Source organism: Pararge aegeria, chromosome 9 (genome assembly GCF_905163445.1).
Source record: "Pararge aegeria chromosome 9, ilParAegt1.1, whole genome shotgun sequence".
Classification (NCBI taxonomy): domain Eukaryota; kingdom Metazoa; phylum Arthropoda; class Insecta; order Lepidoptera; family Nymphalidae; genus Pararge; species Pararge aegeria.
This window is the reverse complement of record NC_053188.1, coordinates 13811536-13833639: the sequence shown is the minus strand read 5'-3', so window position 1 is coordinate 13833639 and position 22104 is coordinate 13811536. Positions and strand designations below refer to the sequence as shown.

General features: G+C 37.0%; 1 protein-coding gene across 1 annotated transcript in view; it reads left to right on the top strand.

The window, feature by feature from the left end:
* Positions 1 to 21855, top strand: part of LOC120626264 (A disintegrin and metalloproteinase with thrombospondin motifs 3-like) — a 70335-nt gene extending 48480 nt beyond the window's left edge. The window contains exons 12-17 of the mRNA XM_039893700.1: positions 1385 to 1752; positions 6794 to 6894; positions 12050 to 12172; positions 14392 to 14496; positions 19769 to 19901; positions 20801 to 21855. Of these exons, the coding sequence (XP_039749634.1) occupies positions 1385 to 1752; positions 6794 to 6894; positions 12050 to 12172; positions 14392 to 14496; positions 19769 to 19901; positions 20801 to 21070 (1100 nt within the window). The 3' untranslated portion in view covers positions 21071 to 21855. The remainder of the gene's footprint in view (positions 1 to 1384; positions 1753 to 6793; positions 6895 to 12049; positions 12173 to 14391; positions 14497 to 19768; positions 19902 to 20800) is intronic.
* Positions 21856 to 22104: the final 249 nt, after the last annotated feature.

Genomic DNA, 22104 nt, shown 5'->3' with positions numbered 1-22104 from the left:
GAAATCAGATACAGCACTGACATCACATGCAAAATTGAAATCATGTGACTCCTAAAACTTTATTAGGTACGTGTCGCTTAGCGAAGGTACTGTACGCGTCGCGTAGCGTAGGTACAATGCGCGTGTCAGTCTTTTATCTTCAATAGGGTTGTCATTAACACTTAGAATGTTTTGAATTCGTTTGTATGGAAAAATAAATATGCTTCTTTTGATTTAATATTTTACAGGATGATTCCTTATGAAATATACTTATGCAATATTATTTCGTAATTCTGTTATACGTTTTATAATCGGGGGATTTAATTTCTGTCTCCTGCCTATTTAAGCCGTGCAGGTAGTCTAGACTGCACCAGTGGTTTTTATTCCTCTACAAGATAGCAGTTGTTGCAACCTTTTTTTTTTCTCGCTGGGAAATTCACTGCGTTCACGCATCCCTCCTGGAAATGTAAAATACTATCCAGCCTCATTTCGAAGGGGGTTTGTGACTCTTACTGACCTAGAAGTGACGAGAATACCCACCAATACCTTCTTCGATGTATGTGTAGCGCCAACAGTTCGCTAACCGCATTCGACATTTAACGCAAATGCAAACTTACCTAACTTGTCTTTGGTAATGGTATAGCAGTTATATTAATTCCATACGGTATCGTACCGGAGCGCTTTATCCCTTCTCAGCGCGTCTTTATCGGTAAGATGGTAATTAGCCACGGCCGAAACCTCCCAACGGGCTGATAGACTTAATGCATTTTCAATTTTTTAGCGGCAATAGACATACACATTTTGTGTAAATTTCATCCCCATATTGCAATATTTTTATGAGTCCGTTGCTGTTAGAGAGACGGACAGACGGATAGACGGACGAACAAACGACCCGCAAAGGCTTGGTAGTGAGCCCTCTTCGGGTACGGAACCCAAAAGAAATTCATATAAATTACACCGCACAGATTAGGTACATATTATAGCAAATTTTAATATAATGGATTTCTGCAAAGTACGTACCTACCTACACTTCCTTTTTTCTTGCTTGTCTTATAATGTTAACAATCTTTCCATCATTCTCACTTTTTAGTGAAAGTTTGGCTAAAAATATAAAAAACGAGACTTTTAATATAAATAAAAACAACAGTAGAATGAGATTTCCTATACGTAGCTGTGTTTTATTATTTTGTTAAAAATTTAATATGCCATTATATTGTTACTTTACTACTTCGTTATTGTTACTTTTCGTGTAAAGTTTACACTTAAAGAAACAGTAACGAAAAATTGTTTACATTAGAAGACCAGTAAGAATAAATAGATTTTTCAACGCTTGTTTATTTTAAAACTATCCAAATAAAAAAAAGTTATAATATATCCAAAAATTCTTCTTCATCTTCTTCACCAGGTTGGACACGGCTAACTGTCATTCCTCACGAAGCAAACCAGCTGTCTGTACACATCGGGACGCCCATAGCTCTCAACATCGCTATACGAGAACGCCGCCGTGACCGTCCTATCCTCGAGCTGATCAAACACTCCAAACGCGTCGAACTAGAACACAAACAAGATAACTATTTGAAATACGACCCAAACGTGCCGCAAAACCTTCAGATTATCGAAGTTGATAGCAATGTAATTGATATCAAAGAAGGGGACCACTTCGCGTGGGAGGGTGAGGTTATAGCTGCGGGCAGTCTACTTCGATGGAAGCAAACAGAGAACGATGTGTTCTTAACGTCCACGTCTCGACTTCACAGCGATTTGATGATTATGGTGAGTTTGTTTACAAAACAAGTAGTAGAGCTCGTCGAGCAGAGTCGTTGAAGTGATACCATGCTTATTTCTACCGCCAAGCTTCATTTTTTTTGTTTATTCCACAATAACTTGGCCCTTGTCTGCAATCTTGCCTGTTGGTATGTGACGATGCAGTCATGCTGACGGGCTAACCATTTTGGGATGTGGCAGTTATATCAAACGCAAACCCCTAATCGGTTTCCAAAGGACAACGCTAAATCGCTTAGCGGCACGTCTTTGTCGGTAGGGTGGTAACTAGCAACGGCCGAAACCTCGCACAAGACAAACACATTGTATTGCATTAAGTTTTTCCGGTCCTATCCTATCCTTAAGTTTTTTGTAACTCGTATTGCAGATTTTCTTCATTTTATATCATCTGCATATCCTGTGCATACCCTCTATGCACGCCACTTTTCACGTTTTAGTATGTGTTCCTTGCATGCCCTGCGAGGTGTTACTTAATTTATAGGCGATGGTTTTCCAGTTATCATCAGGTTGGCAGTCTGCTTAGTCTGTTTAACTACAAAAAATTACTACAAACTTTGTTCTTTGAAAAAGGGTTTTAAAGCATATACCCATATACCACCAGTGGCGTGCACTTCATACAAGCACAAAAGCACTGCGTACCCTAACATTTTCATGTAACTGGCAAATGAGGAGGATTTTGCCATTTTATGCCGTTTTACTTCTTTATGCTTACCCTGGTCCAAATTTCTGTGCACGACACTGCCCATCACACTGTTCCAAAGAGAGTTGCCGGGCTTTTTTCACATGTTGAACATGCAAAAAAACTCCAGTTTGAAAAGAGAATTCCTTAAAAGATGAAAAATCTAATTTTTCTCACCAAATTTCTAAAAGTATTGACCTCTGGAAATAGTTGTTGAACTAAAGTTTTTCCTAATTATTATTACGGAAACTATCGCACCCCATTGGTAAAAACTAGCTTTCTCAACTGGATATGCCTATTGCATATTAAATCTGTCTAGAAAAGTAGGCTTGATGTTGAACACAAATTGAATGCCATATTTTTTTGAAAGAAACGCCGGGTTAAGGACGCATTGCAAATCTTTCATAAATCAGCTATTAATATACGAGTCAAATGATATATTTTTTGTGGTCAATCTTTTTAATTAACGTTCTATATTATACAATACTAGTCGCAAATTTGATGATGAATATAGTATTTAGTAATATTAGCGCGCCTTAAATCTGGCGCTACGCTGACATAAATACATACATATACGCAATTTCACGTGTACGGTGTTACCCGTATAACGTATTGTAATATGAACACGACGTCAGTGTTAATGTGTTTAACATTTGACCCAGAATTTCGCCAAATAGAATTACTGTGTTATATTAAGGGTAAGGGGAAAAGTGGCATACATTTAAAAACTGGGAAAATGAATAAAATTTCGTATAATATATACAATCCAAAAGCCATATCGATTTACATATCTTTATATGTATAATTCTACTATGCGTGTGTATGTCACTAAGCTCCTAAACGGTTGAACCGATTTTAATGACATTTTTTGTATGCGTTTGGCACCCTGGATGGTTTAAATTCACATATTAGCCCGACAGATGGCGCTGCAGTCGGTGTCTAGGTTATTTATCTATACTGCAAGTAAATGACTCATTTATACAGGTACGAGTTTGATTTGAAAAAATATTTTAGTGTTGGATAGCCCATGTATCGAAGAAGGCTATAGAGTATATATCATCACGCTAGGACTAATAAGAGCCTAGCACCAATGAAGAATGTTTCAAAATCAGGGTTTTGAGAGCTTACGTAGCTGCGTAAACTGTTAGAGTTTCAATAAAATCACGTATGAAAAAGTTGTTCCCCTTTAAAAATTCTAAAGAAAGCCTGGGACAGCATATCATAATCATCATCATCACCTCAACCAATTGACGTCCACTGCTGGACATAGATTTTTGTAGGGAGTTCCACAATACACGGTCCTGGGCCGCTTGCCTCCATCGGCTTACAGCTACTCGCCTGTGTCATCTGTCCACCTCGTTGGTGGCCGACCTACGCTGCGTTTACCAGTGCGGGCTCGCCATTCCAGCACCTTAAGACCCCGACGTCCACCAGTTCTCCAAGACCCCAACGTCCATCGGTTCTCCGAGCTATGTGCCCCGCCCATTGCCACTTCAGCTTCGCGACACGCTGAGCTATGTCGGTAACTCTAGTTCTTCTACGGATCTCTTCATTTCTGATTTGATCACGTAGAGATACTAACATACCTCTCTCCATCGCCCGCTGAGTGATTCTTATGAGGCCCATAGTTAGCGACCATGTCTCTGATCCGTAATTCATCACTGGACAGCATATGTCTATCTTTTAAGGATGACTTTTACGCGGACAAAGTCCCGAGGGACCTCTAGTATTCTATATATCGCGAAGTCGTGGTTTCGGCGTATCAGTATACAGCTGGTGTCGTGCGAGGCGACTAAGGGAAAATAACGTAGAACGGGCAGCAACGTACTCTGTGTTACTACTAGCATCTCCTAGGATCACTGACCCATCTGCCTAGCGTGGTGATTATGGGCACACCCCGTATGGCCTCTAGTACATTATGATGATGATATGTCGAGTATGTTCTCGTCGGATGGATCCTATTTGGTGGTTGTCAAAACTTTGAAACACACTACAGTACGAACTTGCTTTTTATACAGGGTTAACCAAAAATACCAGGAATCCCATTTCTTACAGAAAGTCTTTGTAGTTCCTTAAATAAAAACTAACAACTTTTGTTTTACCACTTTGCAAATTTCATAACAAAAAATTGTAAATCGTGATATTTCTGTAAAGTGACATTACACTGTGAAACCAAATCCATGTGATTCGACAACATCGCGTAGTCGGGTCAGTGACGCACGATAGAGTCGTAGTTCGCTCGCTGTTGCTGATGTTACATCACAGAGTAGTATTTCACAAACAATCGAGTTTAAAAAAAAGTTAGTTCTTATGGAAACAAATAAAGACCGAGAGCTTCTGGTATTTTTAATTTAAGCCTGTATATCCGCACAGTTTGTCTACAAGTGCTGATAAGACGTATCATCTCTTTCAATCTTTAGCACCTATATTAGTACTAGTAAAAACTACTTTCATAGTTTCGAGTGGCCTGATTACAAATGAACTGATAAACATATATTATATCATAAATATAAATACAATAAATAAATATAAATATATACATACTACGACACTACACACATCGCCATCTAGCCCCAATGTAAACATAGCTTGAGTTATGGCTACTAAGTTAGCTGATGAATATTTTTATGAATATAGTACACATAAATACTTATAATATTTAACACAACCTGAAAAACATTTATATTCATCACACAAACATTTTTCCAGTTATGGCATATTCGACATATTCTCTACCTATATATTTAGATGTATACAAATTCTACCTGTATTATATAACTACTAACGCGAAATAAAATCTATTTAATACTTTTAAATGACACCTGCGTACCTATGCTTTATTTTATGGTTACGTAGTACATAACCGAATCTAATTTTGTTTAATTTAGCCCACCCAGACAACTAGTAAATATACCCTTTTAATCAAATACTAAGTACGTAAGTTCACGGATTTCCAAGCCTCCGTTTGCTAAATATTCATATATTTTTGTTAGCACACCAAAATCCCTGAAAATGTTTCATATGCTTGGCATATATTCGCTCATACATTCAATGTATTCAAGCTCAGTATTGTTATAAGGTTTAATCTCGAGGGAAATAAGCGAAATGATGTCTTAAGAACTAACAAAATATATGATTTGAGCACAAAAGCGGGCGAACTATGTGACGTGAAACGAAGCGTGGCATTCGACGATGAGGATCCCGGGGTCCGGAGGCAGTTAATTATTCACGGACGCTTTCAACTCAACTGAAGTTAATTAGGAACTCCACTGTCCTCATACACCGATGCTTCTTTTATGTTGATTTATTCTGATATATGAAACAATATGTATATTTGTATAATATATTCTACAATCCGAATTCCGAAAACTACCAGTTATAGTTGAGAACTTGTTGAATTTTTTATATTAAGCAATTTTCAGTGCCAGCCCAGAAAATAGGCAGGAAGTTGGCATTGTTCACCCACGTGTCTCGGGGAGCACGGCACAGGCAAGTTGCAGGACGTGTCCCTTGTATACCCTGCCAGTGTTGCTCTGTTTAAAGCCGATGGTTTTTACTTACCATCAGGTACGTCATATGCTTGGTCGGTAAAAAAATACCATACGATCCTGGGCACCAAAATGTGATGATAATCGGTCAAGCTTACGTGTCTTTTCATATTTTTTAAACTGATAGTTTCCCGAGATAAAATGTATCCTTTGTCTGTCTCCAGGATACCAGCTATCTTCTATCTATGTCTATTTTACTGAAATCGGTTAAGCTATGAATCCATGTACGGATTTAGGTAACAGAACCTGTTTTATTAGGCCGCCGGGGATATTACCCGGCTCCCGTTGGAACCGTTTGCTTTCAAAGAAAAAAAAGTTGTCTAGTTTATCTTCTGTACTTTTTGATAGGTTTTGACGGGCTGCGACCCTGATTTCTGAGTCCAAGGCCGTACTGTGAAACTGCAAAAAGTTTGTGTGATAAACATGAATGTTATAAATATAAATATTTATAAAATACATAGAGTATTTTATAAATATTTTTTATTGTTGCTTAGTTAGGGCATAAAGGAAGGACAACACACTTTAGCATTTATTATATTATAACATATATGAAAATTAAGATGAATTTGCTATACTAAAAGCAGGAGAATCTAGGAGTATGGTGTAATTTATAATTTTTTCAATCCTTATACTCCATACCAAACAGTATTCGGCAATGTACCCTTAAAAATGTACCCTTGAAACCGGAGCATCCTCAGGAGATGTTGACTTTACAATGAATAATGGTAATAATAATAATATATCATGGATTTCCACAAAGTAACGCCTGCTTCTATCCAATATTATTATTACATTTGTTTTGCAGGCTGTCCCCGAACATCCGATACCGGTCGACGAAACGGCCGCTGTTGAAGTATCAGTTAATTACACTACACCAGCTGGGCGCACTAGGCCAATGGAATACAGGTAAGAGATATAGCGTTGAGGGCGCGGTCTCCTTTTGTGAAACTGTAATTTTTCTTCCATTCCTCTGCACGTTACCCCTTGACTGCAATCACACCTATGGTAAATGATGATGCGGTCTAAAATGGTAACGGGCTAACCTGTTAGGTATATGAGAGCTATGTTTCAGCCGGTTTCATTAAATCACTTTGTTCGGTAGGTTGGTATCTAACCCTCGTCACCCACCAAACCAGATCAGACCAAAGAAAATTCAGAAATTATAAATTCCCAAAATATCCTTGTAGGGATCGAACTTGGGACCTCTAGTTATAAATCAATAGCGCTCACCAATGCACCAAGGAGGTCATCAGTAATAGTTAAGAAGGAAGCCGCTGAGTGAAGTCCTGACAGCGATCGTTTAAGGGTTCTTGTTCTTTTAGACCCCTACAAAACAGACACGATTGCACTACCCCCTACTCGCATTTTTCGATAAAACTTTAAAGTATTAAAGGCTCACCCCCCAGCAATAGAATTATATCTCTATTCACATGTTAATTACAAACGAATTCGTTTGAAGAGGTATTCGAGTTACTTAACATGTGAATAATGTAAACGAAAAGCTGCTGAAACATTCACTCAAAACATTTGCCTAACGAAGTCGTAACACAAAGCTTCTGTGTTATTAAATAAGCTTGTAAAATGGCACACATCATTAAATATGTTTCTTTATTTAATTCTATTTTGCGGCTTTCTTTTTATTAAAAACGTCGACTTACGTTCATTTTCTACATCCAATCTATCGGTATCCTGTTGATAAGTTGCTAAGTAAGGTTTAATAATGCTATAGATATCTTAGGCCGCGGCCTATAACTTCTTTAACTCGGAAAAAACAAACGGAAAAATCTAGAAACGTATCAAGTATCCTTATTCCCGGAATTAAATTGTTGCATCGTACAAACGTTCTCCCGACACAAACACGTTAAGTATTATAAACTTGACGCTCCTAGTATTAAGGTTCTTTGTAACAATACAAACAAAATTTCCCAAAAATATAAGTGGAAGTAGACTTGCACTTAGCAAGTAATAATATTTTAGGTCGCCTTTTACTTTGCAACGTTCTGAAATCGAATCCTGTCATGACACGGTCCTAAGCTGCGCTAGTAAAAAGTGTTTATATTAGATAGGCATGTTCTTTTTTGCTTCTAAACTACTAAACCGATCTGCCCGCTGATTAGAAAATTATTCATGAACGTTGCGTGATGGTCGCGACCTGCCATCTGCATACAAAATTAATTGAATCTAAAATCTGTTACATTGGCGTTCGATTTTTCCAGTTATAGCATATTGACAGCCATATTTTTATTGGTTGTCACTAATGCACAACCGATGGTGTTACTTGAGTTCTTTCGCACGTAAATTCATCCCTGGTTATCAGTAGCGTGCACATCATACATGCAGATAAGCACTGCATACCCAAATTATTTTATATAACTCGAATTGGAGGGGAATTTTTCCATTTCATGCCATGTACCTGCTTTATGCATACCCTGGTCAAAAACCCTGTGCACGCCACTGCTGGTTATACCTATCAGTTCTTTAAAAATTTAACATACATCACTGGTGTATAGGCAGATGTATCTTAAAATATTTAACCATTTGTTTATGCAAAGTGTTTAAAGAGCATCGGGCCAAAGTGACCTTTCTTGTCTGATCCCTTTGTCCACCCTCCTCCCACCACCCCCATCAACATTTATGACGTCAAACGTTTACATTGAAATAGTAGGAGATTGGGTAAGGCGCAGTTTGGCGAATTTATGAACAAAATGAAATGTATACAACTTCAATGTCACTTTCACGCTTCAATTGTTGAAAAAAACTCCGTTGTTGAAAGGCTGATAAAATTAACGTTAAGCAAAATTGACAAGCAATCCATGTGCATGGAAACGGTGATACGAAATAGTCAAGCAGTCAAATTCAAAATTCATTTGGATACGACAATATTTCTAGGTATAACGTTAGATGCTATACTTCAATGGGGCCCACATTATATAAATAAATTGTCGAACAGACTTAGCTCTGTGTCTGTTAAAAAGATACGTAGTATGACAGATATAGAAACTGCCAGGCTTGTGTATTTTAGTAACTTTCACAGCAATATGTCCTTCGGCATGAGGTAATGCTGCTGATATTGATTCTATTTTTGTACTGCAGAAGAGGGCTGTTCGAGCAGTATATTAATTGGGCCCAACAGAGTCTTTAAGAGGTACATTCAAAGAAGCTAAAATTGTGACGGTGCATAATCAATACATATTTGAAAATTTAAAAATAAAGTGGACTGTAACAATAAAAATATAAGAAGTAAACATAAACTTGTAGTGTCGTTTACTAGGCTGCATAAAATTACTAATTCATTTAAGGATAATTGTATATAATTTTATAACGAAATACCAGATGAAATCCTTGAGATGTCTCTCAATAAGTTCATAGCTTATAAAAAACGTAAGCTAATAGAAAAATTATATTATAATATTAAGGATTACATGTATGATAAAAAATCTTGGGTATGATTGCTCTTACTTCATAGCTCAATATTAACTAGACTGTGAGATGGTGATAACAAAAAAAAACAACCTAGCTAAGTTTGTTGTGGACGCTTCTTAGACAAGGACGCGTTTGGAACCCTCCTAGCTGTAGTTTTAAGTTAACGAATGCAGTTATCACCATCACTAATATTAGTGTAACATGTTAAATGTATAAACGCTTCATAAGTGCCTGTGATAAGGTCTACATGAATAAAACATTTTTTGAATTTTAATTTATGGAAGTATGCAAAATAAACTGCATGAAGTATGCAACAATGAACTCAGTGTTGGTGTAATTGTTTGTTTGTGCAGCAATAGTACGAAATAAAACGTAGTAATGTAAAGATTTAAAAAGCACGTCGTAATACGTAAGAAAACTTGCCAAGTAAAATCCTTTTGAGCTTGAAACGACAAGAGTACAAGCGCAATCGCAAAGACCGCTATTTTACTGCGAAATTACTGACATAATATTTGCTGTTAGATTATCTACGCTTCTTCATTTCCAAATAGCCCGCTGTGAAAGCGAGCGAGCGAAATACTTTGTTTTAATTCATGACTTAATATCCTGGCTGGGCTATCTTCCGACGAATGATATAGTTTCCATACTATATGTCTAACATCCAATAAATCAAATCAAAAAGCCATTATTCAAGTAGGCAAAACATAAAAAGTATATGATCCTTTTCAACTAACTTTTATAGTTGATATATAAAGCCCCCGACGCAAAAACGACGGAGTGTTATATATATATATATATATATATATATATATGTTTGATGTGTCTGTGGCTGTGTGGGTGTGTGTGTATGTCTGTTTAAAGCATCGTATTTACCGAATGGTTAAACCGAATTTTGATTTTGTGTTTTGTTTAAAAGATGAAATAGTCGGTAGTGTTCTTAGTTGATTCAATGTGTGATGAAAATTGCGGATTGCCGCAACAAAATGGCAGATTACATATTTTTTCATAACTCCCTCATTATGGGTTTCAAATGAGTGCGATTGACTAGTCGAGTACCTACTATACACTATGGCAAATTAAAAATAAAAGATGGCCGCCAACACAGAATGTTGAATCACATTTTTTTTCTTCACAATTCCCTCAATATGGGTATAAAATAAAAGGGCTTGGCTAGGAGAACAATGTACCTGAACTCTGCAGTATGTTAAAATGTTATTTTAAATTTAAATTTTATATATTTAAAAATTAAACATTTTCTGACATTCATTCTTTACTCGAGGAATTCTCACATATTATTTCCTATATTGTGAGGATATTAGATAGCTAAAGGTATATTCGTTAACGTGAAATTAATTTCCAAAAGCGCCCCGGTGGTAGAAGAAGCCCACTACAAACTTAGCTGGCTTGTAAGGTCTAACTACGAGTATCTTACAGTCGGTTCATACAGTCAGATTAATTAACACACAGGCCTTTCGTAAGCTTTTTTATCGTTAATGAAATTCTTTACATTATTATAATAGTATTTTTTACGTAAGCTTACGATTTATAAAATTTAAAACTTATTTAGATAAATCTTCAAGATTTTATCCGGTGATTTGTTATAAAAATAATATATAATGACATTTAAATAAATTTCGTTTTTTATAATGTTTAGATGGTTACAGTAAGTACTTATTTTAAATACAGATCCCACTGTAAACGTTTATTTTTCTGGGATAAAAATGGCCTAGATAGGTGCTATTGCAGACTATATTAGTCTTATCTATACTAGAATTTAATCAGATAAAACTTTATAATATGCTACAAAATTGGGGGTTTCGTTGTGTAGTCTCTATTAGATATAATAAAACCAGTACAACTTTCTCGTAACGTTTTCCTGAATTATACCGAAAAATCTCATATCATGTGATAAGGCAAATTTATTTCTGTTCAGTCACAAATTCAAGGGGATTAGTGTCTTCCCCTCGTCAAATTCTGTTTACTGAGAAATTTTGATTATGTACAGGAATATAAATTTCATTCTCGAGATCGTATGATAGTAGATAAATTTGCCAGTCAGTTTTCGTTTATTTGATCATTATTTTTTTTTAAAGAGTTTACATTCGTTATGTACCGATAAAAACTATTGTTTGAGAACTAGACGAGGACCAAAAAAAATGTCACTTACAGCTGACCAGACCAGAAACGCCCAAATCTCCCTGCCGGGAATCCAACCCGGGATCTCCAACTCAAACGTCCGTCGCCAAAACTTAAAAGGGTTGTCAAAACTTTAAAGGGTCGGTTGGGATTAAAAGAGCTGATAATGATCGACGATAAAAATCTCCCTGTCTAGAGTGAAACTGTCTAGAGTAATGATTATATTTATTATTAATAGTATTTTATGTGTGTAATCTTGATAAGTATTAGTGTGTGATTGTTCGTAAGTATGTATATAATAATACACCCAACCAATCGGTATCTACCCTTTAAGTCCCGCCCTTTGTATCCTACTTTTTAAGTTTATTTTTGTTGTGTCCATTGTTTTTTTTTTTTAGTATTTGTGGTGTACGAATAATGTGTATAAATAAATAAATAAAAATAAATAAAACAGGTAATTAATATTGGTGAATTTAGAACTTGTAATTTTAAATTGTTTTAGGTGGTCAAGTGAGCGTGGTCCATGTTCGGCGTCTTGCGGTGGTGGGCTTAGAGTGGTGCGACCGCGCTGCCCACGAGACCAGCATTGCGGCCCGTCGCGATACGAGCGCTGCAATACGCACAGGTTTGCTTATCATCAATGTATCAACGAAGTACTTCTGGACAAAGTTCATGCAGAGATTTCCACACGCATCCTGTGACCAGCGGATACGTTTACTTTATGCGGGATCGCCATTCGAGCAGCCCTATAAAAGTCCACCGCTAGACTAAAGTCCTCTCCTAACGTGACAGTTGGTAGTCGCAGTAGATGGTAGTAGAACGGAGGGCGCTGCTCTTCGCTGTCCGTTATATTTCCTTAGTCACCTCGCACGACACCCGCAGGCAGTGGCGTGCACTTCATACATGCTCAAAAGCACTGCATACCCAAATTATTATATATAAGTCATATGGGAGGGGAAAATTTCCATCTACCTGCTTTATGCATACCGTAATCAAAAACCCTATGCACGCCACTGCGGCCGCAGGTAGAGGCAGTGGCGTGCATACAGGGTACGCACAGGGTATGCCCTGACCGGTTAGATGATAAAAAATGAAAAAAATCTCCAGTATGAGTTATAAAAAACTTAAGGGTAGGCTTTGTAAGAGTTATAAAAAACCTACCTTTAAGCTTTTCTTTATTTTATATCATCTGCATTCCCTGTGCATACCCTCTATGCACGCCACTGGGTACAGGTTGAGTGGGGACACCTGTATTCTGATCCGCCACATTGCAAACTCTTCCGACCTATTCGCCACACCTATTGCCACTTCAGCTTCCCGACTATTTGTTACAGGTGACAGGTTGGTTCACAACAAATTCAAATAGACCTCTCGTGAGCACATAAGAAGCGTTCTTACATTTATTATAATACTAGCAGTTGCTCGCGACTTTGCCTTGTTTATTTAAATCCGTTCCCTAGTTTTCACGTGATGCCCGGATAGACAGACAGACAGACAGGCAAAAATTAACTATATCTGTTTTGGACTCAGTATCCATTAAAGCATTCCCGTTCAAAATTTACAAAATATATTTAATGTACAGAAATCTTCCAGTTACAGTTTTATTATAAGTATATATTATGTACCATAAATTGTAATTGTGAACATATGATTCATGAATTGTACAAAGGAAAACTTTTCAGAGTATCTCAAGAGAGGCTCTCAGGGCTCTCAGGGTATTAAATTAATACCCCGAAATCCTTATCGGTTTCCACGCGGTAGCTTAGCTTCTAGTGACGGCCGAAGCCTGCCACCAGACCAGACCAGAATCAATTCAGTAATTATAAATTCCCAAATTGCTCCGACGGAGATCGAACCTGGAACCATTTACGAGACCAAAGCTCTCGCTACCGGTCCAGGAAAGTAAAAAAACGATGCTTTTAAAACCATGTCTCCATTTCAAAATACTTATTCACATAACATGAGGTAACACGATACTTAATAAGATAGTTGTGTTTTAAGTTATTGGGTACTCTAATAACAGGCTAAGTACAAGTTGGACGTGAAAGGTTCCGTACCAATGTGCAATACAAAACACTATAGTATTAACATTAAGATGAGAGTGCAATAACAGCAATTAAACGTTTATGGTATCACCCTCTTTATTTGCTATTTTATTTATTTTTATTATTTCTTACAACAGAACGTTGACCTCCCTGGCGCAACGGTGAGCGCTGTGATTTAAAGTAGGAGGTTCCGGGTTCGATTTCCTGCAGGGGCAATTTATTATTTCTGAATTTTCTCTGGTCTGGTCTGGTAGGACGGTTTGGCCGTGACTAGTTACCACTCTGCCGCCAAAGACGTACCGCTAAGCGAGATAATGGTCCGGTGCAATGTCACTTAGAAACCGATTAGGGGTATGACCACCATACTCCCTAACAGGTTAGCCTGCCACCTTCCTAGACCGCATTGTCACGTATCACCAGGTGAGATTGCAGTCAAGGGCTAACTTTTAGCAAAAAAAAAAAAAAATTCTTCATTAGATACAGCCCGTAGTCGGATGGACGGACTTAGCAATATATTTCGGTTGCACAGTTCGCATACGGAACCTTCAAATCTGCCTTACCATTATAAAGCTTTAAAACAAAGATACTTTAAAAAAATGCACCGAATCTAGTAGCCTCTTTATTGGAAAATGTTTGAAAAAGAGCCTTTGAAAGACACGCTCTGACTTTTTTGCAAGCAAGTAGGTACATGGACCGATAGACGAATGCACAAAGCGATACTATAAAGCGTCCCGTTTTCCCATTACCAGGTTCGAAAACCTAAAAATAGAAACAAATAAAGATGCGTTTTGTTTCGCAGTTGCAACTTCACCTGGGCGACGGGTGAGTGGGAGGGATGCAGTGCCACCTGCGGGGATGGGGGGATTCAGGAGAGACAGCTATTCTGTGTTCCAGCTAACGTGAGGTATTTGAGCCGTATTTTATCATACTTTGCTTTATGCGCCGCTTTTATTGTAATATAAGCTTTTGTGTTGCACGTGTCACATTTTACACGTATAATGAAGTACTAATAATTTAGTACTCGCTTTTGAACTTGATTTTTTCCCATAAAAGCTAACTGCATTGTTTTTAATGTAAATATAGACTAGCGCTTGTGATAAGTGATAATGCAGCCTAGCGTTAAACGCTTGTAGAAGCAAAATTCTAAATTCTAAATTATTTCCAGTAGGCCTAGTTTCTATGCACTTCTTGAAACGTCAAGTCAGTCTGTTTGTAAACTCAGGAGATTGCTCTTTCCAGCATCATTTTATAGTTTAACCAACTTTAGAATTTTTCTGTTTTGTGAGAGATGAGAGCGGAGTGGCCTGCTTCTAAGCAGCCTTGTCGTTAAGGAATTTAATAATCGTGTGCTTTTGACGACATCCTGCGCAGTGGTGGTGGTGGTGGTTAGTAGTGCCGGGTTCGATTCCTGGTAGGCAATTGGGGAATTTTTATTTTCTGAATTTTCCCTATTCTGGTCTGGTCGGAGGCTTCGGCCGTGGCTAGTTACCGCGTAGAAACTCATTAGAGATATGGGTATAATCGACCATACTTCCTAACAGGTAAGCACGGTACCGAGTTAGACTGCATCATCATGCTTACCACCATGCTTACCACCATGTGAGATTGCAGTCAATGGCTAACTGTAATTAGATTGTTTGAACAACATTGTTTTTTTTTTTTGCTTTTTATACTACAGTATTGACATTGATTTTATCATTCTATCGAAACAAACTTTTCCCTGTAACCAAATTACAGCATAACTTATTTATTTATAAACTCAAAGTTGTATCATCTCAATTATGTTAAAATAAAATAGTCAACAGTCTGCTTTTTCTTACTTATTGTATTATCATATTTTTCATTTTTCGTTTCGATAAAAGGTTATTAAAAGAATAAAGCAATTAATATTTTAAGTCTTATGTTATATACGACTAAAGTCGTTAGTCTTTATACGTATATAACATAAGAAATTCAAAAAATTTAAAATGGTTCGTGAAACGTTTGTTTACCTCTAGGAATCACCGAAATGAAATTAAATGAAGACACTAGGCATCCTCTTAGGGCTATTCCTAGGTTTAGTGATAACGAGCATAAGTTGCTCTGTTATAGTTTTAGACGTGTTAAGGGGTATAACGGCGGATATAGAGACAATTAACTTAGTTTAGAATCTAGAACATGTCGGGGCCACCTAAAGACGTAATGCCGTGTTTGCCTCGAGCGCGTACCTTATTTTCTTTTCAATACATCGTTCTACGTCAGAGCTATTTCCAAAAACTTTTCTCATCGTTATCAGATTTAGCATAATAAGATTTCATGTTTCGATAACATAACCCCTCCTAGGATTAAAAAATAAATAGAAACGATCTTATTACATAGACTCAGTGCAAACACGTTGACTCTGGGAGCTTTCAGTCAGACGTTTTATGAATGCGGATGGTACATAGACTTTAGAATGTAAATTCTATGTAGATGGATAAACGAATCAAAGCCTCACTCTGTGTTTAGGAAGAAAACACACTAACGCCTTGAAAAGATCGAATTTAAAATGCATTTCATACGGGATTTTCGTTAAAATTCCGAACGTAACTCACTCAATTACACGATCTATGACCTAATGTTCATTGTGAAATCCGCAAAATTACGCTTCTAGTATTTCTATCCAAAACAATCTATGTAAACATTTATAATTATTCTAGTTTGTAGATAGGTCAAAATTTACGTCATAAATGCATTACGTGGTCAGTTAAGGTTTCAATGCGATAACGAAAATTGAGGTTTCCTCACGACGGTTTCTTTTAGCGTTTAAGCAAGTGATATTTAATTGCATAAATTAAAAACGCACATAACTCACGAATAGTTAGAGGTGCGTACCGGGGATCGAACTCCGTCCCACAAAAGGGAGGAGGAAGCCCTAATAACTAGGCAATCACCGCTAGACCGAGTTAGTTGGCTACTGTTTATCCCGAGAAAACAAATCCACGTAGACGAAGTCATGGGCAAAAACTAGAGCACGCATTAGAGCACCTAGTTTGTTCACGCTCTACATATTTTATCCTCTCTGCTATGAGAGGGAAGGCTTTTGCCCAGCGGGGGAGAAAATTAGGCTCATGAACGTGTATTCATTCATTCAATAGTTATCTTTACTCAAAACGGAAACTTTATAATAAAAATGAATTAATTCATTGAAAACTCAGAAACGGCTTGCCCGATTTGAATTATTAAGATTTCTTTGCCTCCCGCATTAACTACTGAACCGATCATCATACTCTTAATTATAGTTTATTATCTGTGAGTATCAAATGTACATATAATGTACACTATACGACACGTTGGATCGTAGGGTCCTAGGACGGTTGGGTCACTATAATATCATTGGCATTTTTTTTAATTCTCTGCATTGATTATTGGGTTCGCAATAATTAAATTCGTCTTCAATAACTTATGTTGAAAGAATTGAAAAGATAGATTTGTAGTCGTTTACACGTTGTAACTATCACTAAAAAAAAATTCCGACGCCGACTTTAAAATGATGGAGAAAATATTTATTTCTTGCTTTATAACAAAGTCGGTATTGTCAATTTTTCTGCCGCTTTTTAGTGGGAAGGTATGCAATTATTTTAAAAAAAGCATATCAGTTTATAAATCAGATGCGCTAACAAACATCAGTAAAAATGCAACAGGATTGAGAATCTCCCCCTTTTTTCCGGTTAAATAAAAAGAGGAATTATTGACATCATGAACTTAGGCATTCTCTTGTTCTGTTACATCTACTTTGCCAAGAGTATAAAAAAGGACATAAGTACCTTTAAAAAAAAAAAATGGCGCCTGGCTACAGGAAAATTAAAAATCTATCCATCTTAATCAAAAATTATCTTTAAGAAAATCCCGGAATACCACTGTACTGTATCTACAAGTGTGCTCCCCATCTTATTGTATCATATAGGTTTCGCTACTTATAAATTTACATACAGAACGCGATTTCCAATAACATGCCAAAGATCTCGCATGTCTACTGACTCAGTTTGTAAGTCGACGTCTGCTGTAAAGGAAGAAAGTAATGTTCTCGTATTATCTTATTTGATCTTTTTAGCATTTTATGAAGACGGTAGTTTCTATAAGGCCGAGTTCCTTCTAGGCCAGTTTCTTATTGGAACGGTAATAGTACATACCACATAAATTCACAGAATTAAAAACACACAGAAACCGTGTACGCGACTAATATTGAAGCATTAAAGACCACTCCACTTTTGGTAGTGCTCCCGAAGTAATATAACGATAGTAATTATTTCACCTCTAATGTGTTATGTGCTAAATACCATAAAGTGGAGAAAATGGGAAAGTTTTTGAGCTCGCAATTACGCGGGTGCGTGGTGAGATAAATGCGGGGCGAGTTCGCGTTTTATGGACACATTGCACTGTATGCAATAATCCCTGAATGAGGGTTATGTATGTTCGTAATTCTATGGACAAATTATATATTAGAAATCCATGCTTATATTATAAAAGCGATATTGCACGCCTCATAAGCGAAGCGTTGAGGTTGTGCTCTACTCTCGACATTTCAAAAACAGCAGTTTTCTCGAAGCTGAAATTGATTTTTTGTTATTTATATTGCACTTACAGGTTAATTTGAGTACACTAATGTCAAGTCAAATAATTTGTCAGGCACATAAAATACATTTCAATAACAATTTTTTTGTTTAACATAGTAAATAATAACATTAAACATAATCTTTTCTGGACGTCCGTGTATGGACGGGTGTATGTGGCATCAAAATTGGTCGAAAAAGTGATCGTATCGGAATAATTTTTTTTTAATTATCTAAAGTAACACACGACATAATTTCTTAGTTAATATGAGCGTTCAATTCACTGTCGTTAAATTTCCATGTAATTATTAACATGTAAAAAATTAGATTATGAGGCGTGCACTTTTGGATTTTCCAAATTTTTTTGTAATTTTGTCTACTTTTTTATTATTTTTTTGTCACCGCTGACGCTAAAATGACGGGGTTATAAGTTTGAAGTGGATGTGTGAGTATGTTTGTCTGTTTGTGGCATCGTTTTCCCGAACATATGAACTGATTTTGATTGTGATTTTGTTAGACAGGTGAGTTAGTGGGAAGTGTTCTTAGCTCTGTTTGATGAAAAACGATCCATAATAATGGCCGCCACCACAAAGTGGCGAATTTCTACGCGACGTCGTGTCGGAACGCTAAAACGATGAGTGGCAACTCTTTGGCGGTAGCGTGATGTCTAGCCGCGGCCGAAGGCTTCCATCAGACCAAAAAAGAGAAAATTCAGAAGTTAAGAATTCCCAAATTGCCACAGCTTGTATTCGAACCCGGGACCTCCAACTTAAGCCCGCAGCGTCAGCGTCGCACTAAACTATATATATTGATTCGAATTATTACCAATTGAAAACTATTTTTTTTTCTTTTAGCATAGAACCATTTTTAATGCTTTTAGGATAGAATAAAACAAACGATGAAAATGAATGCGAGTGCCGTCCACCATCCCCTTCCCGAACTTAATATTCGGCACGAACTAGGTTCTGCGCAGTTTTAAACTAGGTATATCCATTTAAGTGATTTGGAAAACTAAAATCCTTTTCATCCGACAATGCACAATGCATCCGAGTTCTTTGTGCTAAACTAATCCTAAACTATGTAGTTTAGGATTCTAACATGGAAACTATGTAGTTAAGGACCACAGCGCGAGGTCATCGAAGTCGATGACCTCGCTCTGTTGTCTTATAAAGGAGGTCCCGGGTTCATTCTCAGGAAATAATAAAAAATGTTATTTCAATTGCTTGAAACGCACATAACTTTGAAGGTGCGTGCTGAGATTCGAACAACAACTATTTTTTTGTCGTTGTACTTTGGTAGCATTGTCACTCGAGATGTCAACCGTTGAAGGATGTAATGTCAGAGGTGATTGTCAAATATAATAAAAGATGTACGCTGTGTTTTGTTTTTGTTTGCATCTAGAAATATAAAATGTGAGTGTTTCGCCCCAATTCTTTATAATATCCCACATATATATATATATTTATATATAGTTAGTTAAAGTAGAAGTGGGTTGCAAGGTGACTTAACAAGCCGACAGACTTTACGTTTCAAAAGTGCTTACAAAGTAAGCTCATTTAAATTTGTTGTATAATGTAGTTTTTATGACAATTATTTTCTTTGCAGCTTAATAACAAGAAGAGATATGATAAGGCAAAGTGTATCGCCGTCACTCTGCCCTCCCTCTAAACCAACTAAGAAGCAGCCCTGCAGCCGAATACCCTGTCCGGTTTACTGGCAAGAGATGCCTTGGACTCAGGTACCTACATTATAGTCTAGCCTTATGCAAAAGAACTGTAATGTTAAACAAAAGCTAGAAGGTTTACGAACGAACATTTCTATAAGACATTTCTAACAGCCTACGTTAAGATTAATAATGATAATACGATTTGTAGGTATCAAAATTTACGTCGCCGGCCCAAATAAGTTGCATGGTACAGATTCAAAACGTAGCCATTTCTAAACGTTACCTCAATCAAAGATTTAAAAAAATAATTTCCTTTGCTTCAAAGAGCACGTAAATCATCAATCCTAGTTACATTGGTTAGTTATCACAAACGTACGGTAATAATAGTCGTCAATCACCTGCCAATCCGTATTTGAGCAGCGATTCGATGCTCTTAATCCCTCTCACCTGGTCCTACGAACCTATATAGTCCTTGTAACTCTTAATGTTTCTGCGGACCTGATAAGTGAGAGTGCTCCTGTTAGCTAGGACCACATCCACAGATATCCATCCAACAGCATCCATCCATAGATATCCATCCACAGATATCCATCCACAGATATCCATCCACAGATATCCATCCACAGATATCCATCCACACATATTGCCATCACGATACACTTGATGACATGCCCAAATACATTTTCCTCAACCAATCTTACGTGAGTATTTTAGTTATAAAAAACTCATAAAGTACTAGGATGATTTACAATGTGTCAAAAAAAGAAAAAATATCCGAAAAATCTTTCCAAATATATACGCCATACAAATCTCCCCAGGGTGTCCAAGATGTTGTCGCCCGTGAATGGCAATGTTCAACTTCTTGGGTACCAGACACATGTGTATTGTGGAACTCCCTACAAAAGACCTATAGCCAGCAGTGCACGTTAATTGTTTGAAATGATGATAATGATCATATTTTTATGGTATAGTGCTCTACAACCTGCGGTCGAGGAATGTCACACCGGCCACTAGTCTGCCCAGCGCCAAACGATGCCCTCTGCGGCACAAAGCCTCGTGAACGCCGCAGACGCTGCCGTTTACGCCGCTGCCCTCCAGCAGCATGTCCAGCGCAGGACGCCACGCAATACTGCGAGTTCTTCACAAGAGAACAGCTCGAGAGGAACTGCGTTGTACCACCTTTTAAAAAGTATTGTTGCAACGCCTGCAAATCAGTTGGACGTATTGATGGAGTATCCTAAATACAATTTTACCTAACTGTATTTGGGTTAAAATCAGTTCGTATTAATATGCCCATGGAGTTGGGATTTCGTATGTTTGGCACGAGACGTCCGCATTCAGTTCTGTTCAAAGCATTTTTCGTAGAGATTTAGTATTTTTACGCCTTGTTTACATTGCGTACTGCTGTAAGCGACGGAAAATTAGTCGTTTAATGAAAGTTAAAAAAAAGTATTATTATAGTAAATTCAGCGAATTCAGAATCTCTGGAAAAATCTAGGAGACCTAGTAGACAATGTATTAGAAATATAATAAAAAAATGCATCAATGAAAATAAGAATCTACCATGAAACTATCACAACTTTGCCTGTGACAGGCAACATTGCACAATACCGAAACTTGACTGAAAGCCAAATTTAATGTAGCTTAATTTGTCAACATTACAGAAATCTTTCATGTATTTACAATATCGATACCTGATAATATGTAAATATCTTCAGTTGACTTCTAAGAATCTTAGATTACCTATAAGGCCAAATGTGAATGGTGCTAAAATGTAGATCGAAAAACAAAAAGCGGGCAAAGATGTAAGATTTCACGGTACTCATTACGTGATAAATCCACAAAGATGTGTTGTAGGTGTGTTTAAATGAATAATACGTGTTTTGTATGCAGTATTTATAGTTGTCTAATAACAATATTTATGTAAGTAGGTAAACTTATGATTTAAGGTATTTTCCAATGGCTGGAACTAAGTGCCATAATGTATACACTTCAATTTTTAAAATAAATGTTCTATTTCTATGAATTTGTTCTTTTATTTTGATATTCCCGTTTTCACTAAACCTAGGAAACGCTTAAATCAGACGCCTAATGATTTGGAAGATGCTTATATAATAAAACGTTTCACCATCTCTTAAATCATGAACAATGACGCTAGGCGCCATCTAAAGTTAAGACAACGATTCCGCGGTTCGTACAGATTAATATGATACTACGTAGCGGTGCGTAATGTTTAGTGAACTTATACACTAACACTTGATAGATGAAAAAAATA